This window comes from Lissotriton helveticus, chromosome 1_2, assembly GCF_964261635.1.
Source record: "Lissotriton helveticus chromosome 1_2, aLisHel1.1, whole genome shotgun sequence".
NCBI classification, from domain to species: Eukaryota; Metazoa; Chordata; class Amphibia; order Caudata; family Salamandridae; genus Lissotriton; species Lissotriton helveticus.
In genome coordinates this window covers 41649336-41663664 of record NC_136058.1, presented here as the reverse complement: position 1 = coordinate 41663664, position 14329 = coordinate 41649336, and the positions used below count along the sequence as shown (strand labels likewise).

General features: G+C 43.7%; 1 protein-coding gene across 2 annotated transcripts in view; it reads left to right on the top strand.

Annotated features, from left to right (window-relative positions):
• Nucleotides 1–14329, top strand: part of TNNI3K (TNNI3 interacting kinase) — a 2668544-nt gene that overhangs the window by 112271 nt on the left and 2541944 nt on the right. For both annotated transcript variants that reach the window (XM_078668672.1, XM_078668665.1), the window contains exon 3: nt 12994–13079. In XM_078668672.1, coding sequence (XP_078524798.1) covers nt 12994–13079 — 86 coding nt within the window. The remainder of the gene's footprint in view (nt 1–12993; nt 13080–14329) is intronic.

Below are 14329 nucleotides of genomic sequence, written 5' to 3'. Positions count from 1 at the left end.
AATGCTCCAGAAGAATTTAGAGATGTTTTTTCGACAGGTCAGGAATTACTTTAGTTGTGCTGCTTCTTCGTGACTCTTTTTTGCATGCAAAATGTATTATTTATATGTTAATATCTTCTAAAAAGACAATATTTGATCCAGTTTTTATCTTCCTAATCATCAGTTGTAAAACACTTTTCTGGATTTTAAGGTCTTTTGTGAACCATGGCGCCATTGCAATAAATCTTACAGGTCCAGGAGCCCACTTGGACCTCTGAGTGTAAGTAAGAGTTAGAAGAAGTTGGTACAAGAATGATTCCCAGGCTTCAGTTGTATGGGTTCATAGAAGAATCTGACTGTGAAGTGTAGTTTTCCAACGTGAGTATTTCATAGCAATGTCCGTAGACCATTTGGTACGAAACCAGTTCTGATGTGGACTCCTCGAACCAATCATCTCTAGTTTCTCCAGTGCCATGATCTGATGGTCTAAAGACATCCGCTGGGGCATTTATTCACTTTCAAAGTGTGTTCAGATTGCAAATGTTTTTATGTGGCTTATCAACGAAATTGAGCAACACCTTTAATCCAGGATCATCTGGCAATTTTGTGTTAAATGTGTGAAATGGGCTGGCAGCTCGTCCAAATAGCGTCCATTAAGCATGCGCAAATTAATGTCCTGTAAAGTGTCTAGCAGAGCTTGTCCTGAGGAGTGAGACCTTTGAGGTGGATAGATCTGAGAATCTTTTAGCCTCAGAGAGTCGACTAAAGCTTAGCGGGATTTTGTTGCAGATTGTGCATTAAGTATGAATGGAAATCTCTGGTCAGCAGTAAATGATCGTTTGGATAGGTTAATTTGATGCCTGCAATTAGAAGCTCTAAAGCCTTGATCTTGTGTTTCTTTTCACAAGCTGTTGGATGTATTATATAGACATTTAATAATATTAGTCTGACTGCAGCGGAGTCTTGACAACAGTTTTTGATTACCTCGCATAGACAGTTGTGATTACTGCTGAGGTGAAGAGAGGTATAAAAGGACCAGTGAAGGGATAAATAAATGGATGAACTGCCCAGCATGTCCCTTAGTAGATTGTTGGATGGCTGTAGTGAAGAACTCATGGTAGCCTTCAATCAGAGTCTCTTCTTTGCACCATGATTCCTGGATGCATATATCGTGTGACGTTAAAAATGACTTTGCATCTGGATCACTTGAGATATTTTGAAGGCAATCTACGTTCCAGGACAATACGCTCATAGGTTTGGGCACTCTTTTCATGTTCTGCACTAATGGTAGTTTCTTTTTATGATTAAGTGATTCCGACGAGGGACCTACCAAAGGTCTCCTTGTTGGTTTCTCAGGGATGGTGATGCGAATTTATAGAGTCTTCCTTCGTGTGGGTTGGGGGAAATGATCAAGCCTTGTTTAAGATTTTTCGTAGATGAGAAGAGAGGCTTGACTGTGTTTCTAAGGATTGCTGTAGTACATGGCATTTAATGATGCTTATTACAGATGTTATTTGTCGATGGATCACAAGGCGCCGGGTTTGAGCAACATTGTACGTCTTGCTGGGAGAATACACAGGCATATCGGGGGTTTCCAAAGCAATATGGTCAAGATCCCCCTTTCCTCTGAAAGAGTATTATATTCATATATAGTGTTAACTGCTGCATGGGAGGACCATGTCACAGCTATTGCTTCCTTTTGGGAAAATTGGGTTGAAGGGAGAAACTGAATACTCTTGATGTCTGTGGAGTTTAGATGAGCAGATAAGAGTTTGAATATGTTCCCCCTGTTCAGGATATCGTTAGAACCTTTGGAAATATACTCTGGATTGAAAATTGTTGTTAAATTGGCTGACAATGACAATGTATTTTTTTAAGGGGCCATGGAAGCGTTAAGCAGGGGTATTGTTGAAACCACCGGTTGGGTGCCTATTGTTCCATTTTGCTGTTGTTTACTTGAGTGTTGCTGCAGGCCTTCGAGGGACTGGCTGATCCTATATGGAGCTTTCCTGGCTTTTATTCACGGAGAACTGGTTCCATTTGAGATTTGGCCAGATTTATATTTTGGTGAAGGGGAAGCCGGGACCTTCTTTGATAGTGATTGCTGATTGATGAGTGTCCGTTGATGGACTGAGGCTCTTGTAGCAGAGAATCTTGAGAAGTGGTGAGAATTAGAGCAAGGCTCACTGTAGAATCCAATAAGTGTTTCATAGCAGCAGCTGGTGGTGTGCTAAAGTTAGAAGAACGCTCAATGAAGTTTTCAGTGTCCCCACCCTGTAGGAGCTTGGGTGTGTCAAAGATGTTGGTGGGCTCTCTTTTTACAGGGGGAAGAAGTTCTTTATCTAAGCCACATGCTCAGCCACCTTCTGGATGCTATCTTGCTTTTTGTTCTCTTTTCTTTTTCATTTTGGTAATTGATCAAGAGGGGGGGATTGAGTCGCAGTTGTTTTCAGGACCCACCCCATGTGATGCCTTAAATATTGGGATTACTTGGTGGTTTACATCTGAGAGCATATGTGTCATTGATAATTTGAGAGATTGGCTTCTGGGATGCAGGATGCTTTCTGCTTCAATGTCTTTCATGTGAAGATTCGATGTGTCATCGGTTGTTTGGAGGATTAGGCTTTGGGGTACAGGATGAATTGCCACTTTGATGTCTTTTGTGTTGTTCATTTGCCTTTGTGATTTAGGATGCGGTGTTGGTGTCAGCATTTGCCTTGAAGGCACTAGGCATGATTGCTTTCTTGAAATCATGGACGGTACGAGGATGGGTTGAGCAGTCTTGTTCTTGTCAATCAGGTTGACTTCCTAGAGTCAGTCGCTTTCTATTCCTGGCAAGTAAACCAGTTTATCTAGCAAAATTGCACAGACACAGTCTTGGGTGTTTTGTTTGCTGGCATTTGATGGTGTCGGATTACTACAGTTCTGAGGGTTTGATACCAAGCTGCTATTTGTGGTGTTCAGACGCTCAAAGCATGAGTCAATAGGGCAATTTGGATATCAAATGTGTTTGATTTAAAGTCCAGTGCTCTGACTCTGGCTTCTAAAGTACTTAACAATTGTTGCCAAGTTCTTATATCAAAAGGTGAGTCTGAACTGCCATTTTGAGGTTGGCGATTCGATGCGTAAACCGCTAATAAATAATAATTCATGAGAAAGAGAGGCTAGGGTAGGAGAGATGGAATAGTTCTCAGGGGAAGTTGATGACCTAAAAACAGACTTGTTTGAATTTGTATGGGGTACTGCAAGTTGTTAAAAACCGTCTCTTTGCAATTACTTGCATAAAGAAGCAGGAGATTGGCCACTCTCAGGTACAACAGACAGAGGTGTGGTAATTTAAATGCAGTTTCTGGAGACCACAATGTTTTTTTGCAGTGTCGAGTGCATAGCTAAATTTAAACAGGCCTGTGATGCCTGAGCAGATAGAAAACTAGTTTGATGAGAACTTTGCGATTGTCTAATGAGGAATTTAGGAGAGTCTGGGTTGCTGGGAATCTGTTGTTTCATTCAAAGATGCCGGAGGAGGGTGAAAAGGAGGTTGTAAATCTGTTACATTTGAATGCAAGCCAACTGAGTCTGTTGCATTGATTGTGGTGAAGTGTAAATAGGTTGATATGGGGCTTTTTCTGGAGTACCTAGTTGTAGGATCACCGGAGATTGTAGAGTCAGGAGCATTTCTCTGATCTCTTCTGCTGATGGATAAAGTATAGTGATTTAATCTTTCATGAAAGAATATTTTCAGGGCTTATTTTTTTGGAGTTTAGGCCATGAGTCAAATGCGCTAGATGCATGCACTGTAGGTGGTGTTGTCAATAGTTTTCCCTTTGGTAATATTGGTAAAATGGCTGTCCGGGTGTTGTGTTCCACCATGGGCATCAGAGGTTGGATCGAGGCACTGTAGTGGTTTTTTTTCGCTGCGGGATGTGGTGTGTCTCTCTGGTTCTCCATGACCTCATTGTTTACAGAAAAATATTTCAATATAGAAATGTTCGAGTGTTTGATACTAAATTATGAGTGCTTGTTAACTTCTCACACAGATTCTATAACAGGGAGCAGTAGCACTTTTGCGCTTATTTCACTTCTTACTCTTGGTTACAGAGCCTTGATGGAAGGGTGGTGCTTCTGCGAGGGATATTGCCAATGCTGCACCATTATTGTAGGCCATATGGCTTGGCTGGTGGGCGATCTCGTAGCAAACAAGCTGGAAGCCTAGCCCTCTGCACTAAGGGGTGTGGTGGTGTAGCTTGCTAAAGGCTGTAGGCGTGAGCGGGACCCACCGAGATGCCCTCACAAGCCGCACCCAGTCCAAGCTGGACCCCTTCTGTGATGGGGTCTCGAGGCTCACACTCTATGGTGGCCCACCTTCTAATCAAGTATTTTCTATAGAATACCTAATGGTCCAAGAAAGAAACTGATAAATAGTATGTAACTCCTGACCACTTTCATTTTTTATTTATCTTAGATTTAGGTGGTGCCATATCTTGTTTTGGGTTACCATCCAAATTCATGGCAGAAGTAAGTGGACCTGACAAACTTTTAGGAATGCCCTCTTCCACAACAGAAATAGGTGCAAAGAATTTGAAGGTTAATCCCATAATATTCCTGAACTGACATGTCTAGAGCTAAAGGATTGTAAATGACTCTGAGACCTGTGCAGGAAAAATTGTGCTATGGTCAGGGAAGAACGAGAAGACACAACTCATCTGCCGTCTGGCTGGGTAACTTCTAGACTGAGATGGCTCTTAGACAGACAGTAGTATAACAGCATTATAAGTATGAATATTACCCAGTGACGCTTGCCACTGGGTAGTTATAGTTAGAACCTTGTTTTGACAGGTAAACAATTTTTTGGTTTGTTAATATCTGTGGAACCATTTGAGGAATCTTCAAGAGAGTTTCTCAAAATTAGTTCATCCACCTCAGGTTTTGGGTTGAGCCATCAAGTGGGGGCCAAGAAAAGGGAATAAAAATGTTTTTTCACCATGCAATTTTCCAAAGGAAATTAGAACAGCGATACCGCAAAAATAGCTGAATGGAATTACACCATATTTCTCTGTAAACTAGATCTTGGCCACCAAAGTGTGTCTTTGGTGATTTAGTGTAAATCCAGTAAGTAGTTTTTGAGAAATTAAGGTTTAAAATGTATATATATCACACAGTCGTAGGGTGTGGACAGCAGGAGTTAGGCACCCACTGGAGTTGGGTGCAGGGTCTGACCCCACGCTCCACATGGTGAAGGACATCTCACTATACGTAAAACAACATAGAGATTCCTTGAAAAAAACAAAGGTTGAAGTGACATTATAGTTAACAATTATATTAATATCTTACTTTACATGGAAAGAAATAGAAATGCACTGAAAAACAAAGGTTAAAGGAACATTATAGTTAGGTTATTAAAATGTCAATTAAGGCATACCATTTTAAATTAACAAAACCACTGATATTCACCATTTACAGTTATCTCAAGTAACTACAACTCAATCCTTAAAGTACATGTAACTCGCACTGTCACCATGCACTGCTAAATACTAATTACAGTGATACCATCACTGTAACATCCGAAATGGCATCATTGCTGACATTAGTGTGCATGGCTATGGCACAAGTTATAATTATTTAAAATAACTAGAATTGATAAATTTCAGTGGTTTTGTTTGTTCAAAACTGTATGTTTTAATTGGCATTTTCACCTAATTTGAATGCCTCTCTAATATTTGGTTTCTTCATTCAATATATAAAAGCAGTGGGCCTAATTGATTTATCAAGAGGTCAGTACATAAGTATATGTACGGCAGACCTACTAGCTTTGTCAATAACAATAATCGTAAATGTCATAAATTCACACATTGCAACGTTTAATAATTTTGAACATCTCATATTATTTTAATAAAGAATTTTTAATAGAAACATGAAGCATGTGTTTGAGGCTTTTTACCCAAAAAAAATTAAAGTCACCAAAAGCAACCATAGAACCACCCACAAGGGGCTTTTTACGCCTTCTGAAGAGCATAGAGTAATGGTTTAAAAAATATGGTAAACATTTTAATGTTATTGGGGGGGCTGCTGCAGTCCCTACAACTCCTCGCAACATTTAAAAATGGTTGGTGGTGCCTCTGCCCCTTCTAGGGGCACCATGAGAAATACAATTGTTATTTAAAATATTTAGGGCATAAAGGCTGCTCCTTGGCAAGAGCATTGAATAATATCACTCATGCATTATTCATTTATCGTGTGTTCCGAATTTTTTTTCAAACAGTGGAAGCCCTGGTGTCCACACAGGTTACCAAAACAAAGGTATTTGTTGAGTTCCAAAGGGGGAGCTCCAGGGCCCCTGTAGCCCCTGCTGACTTCCCTGGAGGGAGCCGGTCACTTAGATTAATGGTGGGAGCTTCAGTGCCGACCTGTGCCACTCACAATGTGTGCATCCATTGGGGCACACAGGGGGGCCCCAAGGCCCATGGCCCCTGCAGCTTCCCAAGCCGGCTCCATTCTTCTTTACTCCCATCCAGACAGGAGCAGCTGTTTTCACTGCTTCAATCCAGGCAGGAGCACAGTTGTGTTTTCTACCCGTGGGAGTTTGGGCAGGGTATTCCTGCACTCCACCGGGCATAAAACAGCAGTGTACTGAACAATGGAGTTCCCAGGACATCCCTCCCCAAGGGATGTGCTTCCTGAGGCTGATCTATGGCATGGAGAGGGGGACTGCTTGGCTCACCCCACTTCCCTAATAATTTGAACTTCCCCATGGGGTGGGGTTCCTGGAGCCTCCTAGAAGTTCAGAGAAGAATGCTGCATGCCTGTTTCCTCTAATAATTTACATGGCCCATAGGGTGTGGGGTCCATTGGGCCTTTAAGGGGTTTGGGGAGAGGGGGCTGTTACCCCTCCCTTTACTATCAAAGCAGCCCAAGGAATTGGTTTCCAGGGGCCTCATGGAGGTTCAGGAAGGGTGCCGCACACCCTCCGGACCCCAAAATCAACCAATGCGCCACCACCCAGGAACCCCCTGCGCTTTTAAGAAAAAAAAAAGTTTACCACAGATTAGAGGGTCCACTGCTAATTTGTTGTTAATTGTTCAAACAAAATCGTTTTTGGCCCCTGGGGAGACCTTCTGTCACTCCTCCACCAGGCCTAGGGAGACAGGGTATCCCTACCCTGCCCCCTTATATAATTTATTACACTTATTTATAGGACAGTGGACTCAGTCCATGAGTCTTAGAATGGCTGCTTCCATCTCTTTGTTGATGTGGTGGCAGCCATTCAGATTTTATCTAAAAAATCGGTTGGTTCAGTGGATCCTCTGAAGTGTGAAATATTAAAAATTTTAGCCTCAATTTCTCAAAAACGACTATACGGATTTACACCAAATCACAAAAAGCACGCTTTCTGGACTTAAATCTAGCTTTTTGCCAAATTTGGAGTCATTTCATTAATCTGAAGGCCATTCTTAGTAGGTTATGCACAATGAGAGCAGGTCCATTCCATTGGCCATGACATGTACCTATTCCTCAACTCCTCAATGTGTATACCTAATAGACATGCATAGTGGATTCTGTAGAATTTATCAACAGGCGTATCTTTTAAAGCCAAATAGTTTCATTAAAAGCTGATTGTTGAGGAGAGTTATAGTTAAATGCTCGGGATGTGAACTCTTAAAACTGAAGACGTCCCCCTAAAAAACGTCGTTTAAAGTTACATTATAGTTATAAAAAATAAAAAAAACACTGAAATTCCGAGCTTGTGAACTTTCAAAACATTTCACAAATTATATCATTGATGGCCTCACTGGTGACTTCGCATTTCACATCACCTTAGACATCATCAAAGCAGCTTGCCGCGGACACTGTAGGGCTCAATCCATTAGATTAACCATTCACCAAACTAAACATCCTGGGGTAGTCGGAAGGCCTTTGGACAGACCCTGATGGTAATGGGAAAGGGTGGTAATGCCACAGAGTACTTCTGTAACACTAGGTGGCCTTTGGATGCAGCGCCTGTGTTTTGACCCGTTCTGCACTTAGGAGGAAGGGACACACTGAGGCCATAGTCTACTTTGGTCATCAGGGGCCAGATGTAGGTAATCTCAATTTACCTATTCTTAAATACCGAATTTTACTGATTCAGTATTTAAGAATAGGTAAATGGGATGTAGATAATTTTTCGGTAAAAATGACCGAATCGGTAAGATTCGGTAGTTAAGAAACGGTATTTACCGATTTGGTAATTCCCATTCATTCCTATGGGCCTCGAGGCCCATAGGAATGAATGGGAAGCCATTCAGTATTACCGATTCGGTAAATACCGAATCGGTAATAGGGGGTACATTTTCAAGAGTGGCTGGGTGTCACAGTGACACCCTGTTGCACCCCTGAATAGTGCATGGGTGCACATGTGGCACACATGCATGCCATAAGGGCATGTATGTCTGCCACATCGCACTATTGGAAAAGCAAAATAATTGCTTTTAATAAGGGTTTCGATATTTACCACCAACTTGTAGTTGGTGGTAACAGTGGCGTCACTGGGGTTGGTGTCACCCGGTGCGGGTAACTCATGGTGTCACCCCCTCACGACTTACCGCATGGACCACCTCTGTCGGAAATGTTCGGCGCTAGGTACTGTCCTACTCCCTCTAGCGCCCTCTCTCTGTCTAGCTCCCTCTAGCTCCCTCTCTCTGTCTTACTCCCTCTAGCTCCCTCTGGTTCCCTCTCTCTCTGTCTTACTCCCTCTAGCTCCCTCTCTCTCTGTCTTACTCCCTCTAGCTCCCTCTCCCTCTGTCTTACTCCCTCTAGCTCCCTCTCTCTCTGTCTTACTCCCTCTAGCTCCCTCTCTCTCTGTCTTACTCCCTCTAGCTCCCTCTCTCTGTCTAGCTCCCTCTAGCTCCCTCTCTCTCTCTCTTACTCCCTCCCCCTCTGCCTTGCTACCTCTAGCTCCCTCTCTCTATATCTTAATCCCTCTAGCTCCCTCTCTCTGTCTAGCTCCATCTCTCCCTGTCTTACTCCCTCTAGCTCCCTCTGTCTCCCTCTCTGTCTTACTCACTCTAGCTCCCTCTCTCTCTGTCTTACTCCCTCAAGCTCCCTCTCTCTCTGTCTTACTCCCTCTAGCGCCCCCTCTCTCTCTCTGTCTTACTCCCTCTAGCTCCCTCTCTCTGTCTTACTCCTTCTAGCTCCCTCTCTCTCCCTCTCTCTTACTCCCTCTAGCTCCCTCTCTGTCTTGCTCCCTCTAGCTCCCTCTCTCTCTGTCTTGCTCCGTCTAGCTCCCTCTTTCTCTGTCTTACTCCCTCTAGCTCCCTCTCTCTCCGTCTTAGTCCCTCTAGCTCCCCCTCTCTCTGTATTGCTCGCTCTAGCTCCCTCTCTCTCTATCTTACTCCCTCTAGCTCCCTCTCTCTGTCTAGCTCCCTCTCTCGCTGTCTTACTCCCTCTAGCTCCCTCTATCTCCCTCTCTCTCTGTCATACTCTCTCTAGCTCCCTCTCTCTCCGTCTTACTCCCTCTAGCTCCCTCTCTCTGTCTAGCTCCCTCTCTCTTGCTCCCTCTAGCTCCCTCTGTCTCCCTGTCTCTCTGTCTTACTCCCTCTAGCTCCCTCTCTCTCTGTCTTACTCCCTCTAGCTCCCTCTCTCTCTCTGTCATACTCCCTCTAGCTCCCTCTCTCTCTGTCTTCAACCCTCTAGCTCCCTCTCTCTCTCTTACTCCCTCTAGCTCCCTCTCTCTCTGTCTTCCTCCCTCTCGCTCCCTCTCTCTCTATCTTACTCCCTCTCTCTCTCTTACTCCCTCTAGCTCCCTCTCTCTCTGTCTTCCTCCCTCTAGCTCCCTCTCTCTCTCTATCTTACTCCCTCTAGCTCCCTCTCTCTGTCTAGCTCCCTCTCTCTCTGTCTTACTTCCTCTAGCTACCTCTGTCTCCCTCGCTCTGTCTTACTCCCTCTAGCTCCCTCTCTCTCTGTCTTTCTCACTCTAGCTCCCTCTCTCTCTGTCTTTCTCACTCTAGCTCTCTCTCTCTCTGTCTTACTCCCTCTAGCTCCCTCTCTCTCTCTGTCTTACTCCCTTTATCTCCCTCTCTCTCTGTCTTACTCTCTCTAGCTCCCTCTCTCTCTTTGTTACTCCCTCTTGCTCCCTCTCTCTCTGTCTTGCTCTCTCTAGCTCCCTCTCTCTGTATTACTCCCTCTAGCTCTCTCTGTCTCTCTCTCTCTCACTTCATCTGCCTTCCCTGGATTTGTATAAACAAGAGTGCGAGGAACAGATGGCACTGTAGTGAAGAGCAAGCTGGAATTTAGAACTGGTTCACTGGAAAACTGAAGACTGTGCAAGATACTGAAAAATAGGAAACCATGCACCCTCAGATGAACTAGTCTGCTATAGAGTTGCCTTGTGAGCAAAGAACATTGCAGTCAAGCATTGCAGATCTCCTGCGAGACGCTGGCGAGTGTGAACAGCATGAGGAACAAGCTTGCACAGGGAGCGACAGTAAAGGTGAGAGCAGAGGCGAGGCTGCAGTGCAGATTGGTGTCACCCCATGTGTTGGTGTCACCCGGTGCGGTCCGCACCCCCGCACCCCCCTAGTGACGCCACTGGGTGGTAAATAGCGAATCCTTAAATGTAAAAAGCACTCACTTGAGTGCTCCCTACATTTCGGATTCGGTAATTTACCGATTCCTTAAATTACCGATTCGGTAACGAATCCAAAATGTGGCCCCTACATCTCAAATACCCAATACCGGTCGGTAACAGCCGAAATTCGGTAATTTCGGCCGTTACCGACCGGTATTGGGCCACCTACATCTGGCCCATGGCATTTACTCTGAATACATGGCCTGGCCAAACGACAGGCCCTGAATTCAGTTTCCCGACCTCAGCCATCTGCTATTCCCAGTAATCTGTGAGCCCTGGAATAAGTACTCCTACTTCCAGCGCACATTGAACATAGGCTTCCGACATAAATCAATTAATATTAGATGCACAGCTTATCTTATAATTTGACTAAACCATGCTCTAGAGACCCAGATCAACTAATTGGACACAGCTTTTGGCCATGCTCATTGAACTCCTGGTGGTAGCATTGCAAGAGGCTCCTTCCCCCAATAATCTGCTGAGCATAATCTTTGGACATTGTCACTTCGGCTGTTGATGCAACCCGGTGGGCAAGTTTAAAGGTCAAAATGTTCAGAATACTTGCCTCGCAATCCACAATTATTTAATTGTGGGTTTCTAAAGTGCTAGAATCAACTCCCGAAGGAGTATCTCTGCGCTGTAGACCGCTGGGGAACCCGTCCTGGCTTTCCCTGTGAGATGGTCCCTACTGGGTATCTTCAAGGTGAAACCAGGCATCCCCGGCATATGTGGGGGGCCGTTGTGGAGATGAGGCAAGCTAATGGCCAGAGTTGCCGAGTGTGATCCCTGGTTAGAGTAGGCACCGAGGCGAGAATTATCAAGTCCACTGACGCTGGTCCTCGACCCTGCCGCATCGGGAATAGAACCCTGGTCCCGGGCCGTCCTCTGCTTCTGGGTCTGCCGCCTCTAACCAGTGAGCCACACCACTCCACAATGGCCCTGGTACTGCACCATTTCCTCCATTTTTCATCGGAATCGTGGGTGAAGTCTGGTCAACATTTCATTGCAGTTTATGTTATATTTAAACAATTATTAGCTGCAGTATTAAATCTCTTTTCAGCATTGGACCTGGCTTGCACCTTTGATTCATCAGTTCTGCCTCACAGGCACATGTGCTTGTCAGCAGCAGCATTATGAACGGGGTATGGAAGGATCAGCCATACATTTATAAAAATTGCAGCTTACATATGTAAAGGTCCGAGATAGGGGAACGACCCCACTGGTCCCCAAGAAAAACCAGAGCAGAACCTTGAGAGAAGTGACGCATGTGCCAATCAAAGCATTTTATGAAAGTCCTAAAGGCACACTCCGTCTATTCTGCAGCACTGCCGAGAAATATATGTAACGTAGAAAACACGATGTTTTACTGTGTCAAAGGCTGTACAAAACTCATGAATAAGCAGTCAAATGTGCTCATTAATTTATAAACTACGGTAGCATTGAGTCCGCAAAAGCACGAACAATTCATTTATTCCAGCAAGAGCCCTTTTTTGGATGTTACCTTATAATAAGCTTTTAGAAACGTGTTTTAATTGAGCCCTTGGCAACTGTTCATTAGGTAGAACCTCATTGTAATTCTGAGTGTTTTGCGAGCGTGATAAAACATTTTATATTAATAGGTTTCATTCCTAATTAAATATTCATGGTTGGCCTATGGTCCTGAAGAACCTCTTCCTATTCCCCACGTGACCCGATCAGACACCAGAGGGTGCATCTTTTAACAAGCCCAGGTGTCAGTGAAGACCTACTTTACTACATTGTATTACGAAAAGTGAAAAAATGAATATGAATAGTTTATTTTATGTGTTATTCCTTTTCACATACAAACATGGAATAATTATTCGATTACATAAATAGATAAATATAATTTCTTTTCTCACGCCCTGCAGTTTATACCACTTCAGGGATCCTTGTAAATGCGAATATATTTTAACGTCATGGAGATGTGTCTAAAAAAATCTTCTATTTTTAGTTTGAAAGAGTTTGAATGGCTATTGATCATCTCAAGCTATGGCTCTAATTCCAAATACATAAGGGGTTATTTACTAAGAGTTGCAAAGAAGAATGCGCGGTGCCCAGAGGCTTTTTTAATGGTGTCTGTATGCGGTATTTCCATGCTATTGTAAGTAAATCGAGGCAGTGCTTTGCTCTGTTCGAACACATGTGTGAAACCTTATAATTAACCCCTTTAACTTGCTGTTCTGAACAGAAATGTTCACAACTTTTTCGGATTGATTTAGGAAACTAGACACATTTTTTAGATCTGCATTTTTCTTTTGAGGCATATCTTAAACAATATAATACATTCTTGTGTGTTTTTTTACAGAAGGTTTCAAATACACATCTTATTAAATGAAGGTACAATTAGAAAAGATAAAGATATTAATAATTCCATATATTTCGCTTTTCAGCTCAGATGAAGCCTTTGGCAAAGTGAACTTAAATTATCGCACAGAAAATGGACTCTCTCTTCTTCATTTATGCAGCGCCTGCGGTGGTGAGTATTTTAATTATATTTTGGTTGTATTTATTTATTTGGACATACTGTTTGATTATTTCTTCTGCATGAAATGAGTTGCAAGATTATTACCAATGCAAACAGTAAAAGCTGCATGGTGACTAGAATGTGAAATGTTGGGCGACTGAGTGGCTGAATGGAGAAGAGAATGTCTTTGAAACGCGGGATTTAAAATGGGTCAGGGAAGACGAGTCACTTGAAAATGGGCAAAAACTGATTCCACCTTGAGAACTGTCGTGTTTAAAGAGGTGGATTATCAAGGCAGTCTTGAATTTGAAGAGAGAGGACATTTTAGGCATCAATTTTGGGTATTCTGACAGTCAAAGTATTCAGTATGAAGAGGTCCTTAGTGTAAATTATCTGTAATAGGAGGAGGCAGAGACAGGTGTAGGCACCATAAGAAGGCTGAGGATGGCTGAGGATAATCTTTTTTTGGAAATGCCAGGTAACGTTTTGAAGAACGTTTTGTGGGGGAGATTCCAGGACGGAAACCTTTTGTCACTGCGGTCGTTGTAATAGAAAGGGTTAAAGGGTTGCTCCTTCCATTTGACTCTTTGCCACATATTGCCTTTGACTGGGCAATGCTAGGCTGACTTAATGAAACCCTCTTTAACATGGATAATTGGTATACTCCTAATTGGTATGTTTAAGTTGCCTGTAAGTCCCTAGTATATAGTACAAAGTGCACCCAGGGCCTGTATGTTAAATATCATTAGTGGACTGCACAGGAGCGGCTTGTATCGGGGAAAATAGGTGGAGCGGGGAAGGGTGAGAGAACCAGGGGGGTGCGGACAGAGATGACAGAGACAAACAGAAAAAGAATAACATAAAACGTACTTGCTGCCCTGCTACCCTCCAGCGTCATGTTGCGCTCTTGTGCTTCTCTTCACTGCAGGTAGGTCCAGGCATCCAGCCTGCACTGCGGCCAATCCTGAAGCTGCTCTCATGTGACAGATGCTTCAGGATTGGCCTGAGTGCAGGGGATTTGCACTCCAGGACATACTGGGAGTCTGTGCCTGCTCTCTCTCCAACTCAGCAATGCAGCTGGGTGGGAGAGAGCTTCACTACGCATGTGGGTTTGGCCAGCCTGGGACAACTGGCCAAACCCACATGGCCAGTAAAGGCAGTGCCCAGCACTCCCCACCCAGCCTGTCACCACCCGGTCCCCGCCCCTAAGCCTTTGCACCGGGAAAAATAAAACGGTAATATATTTAAACCCATTTTATTTT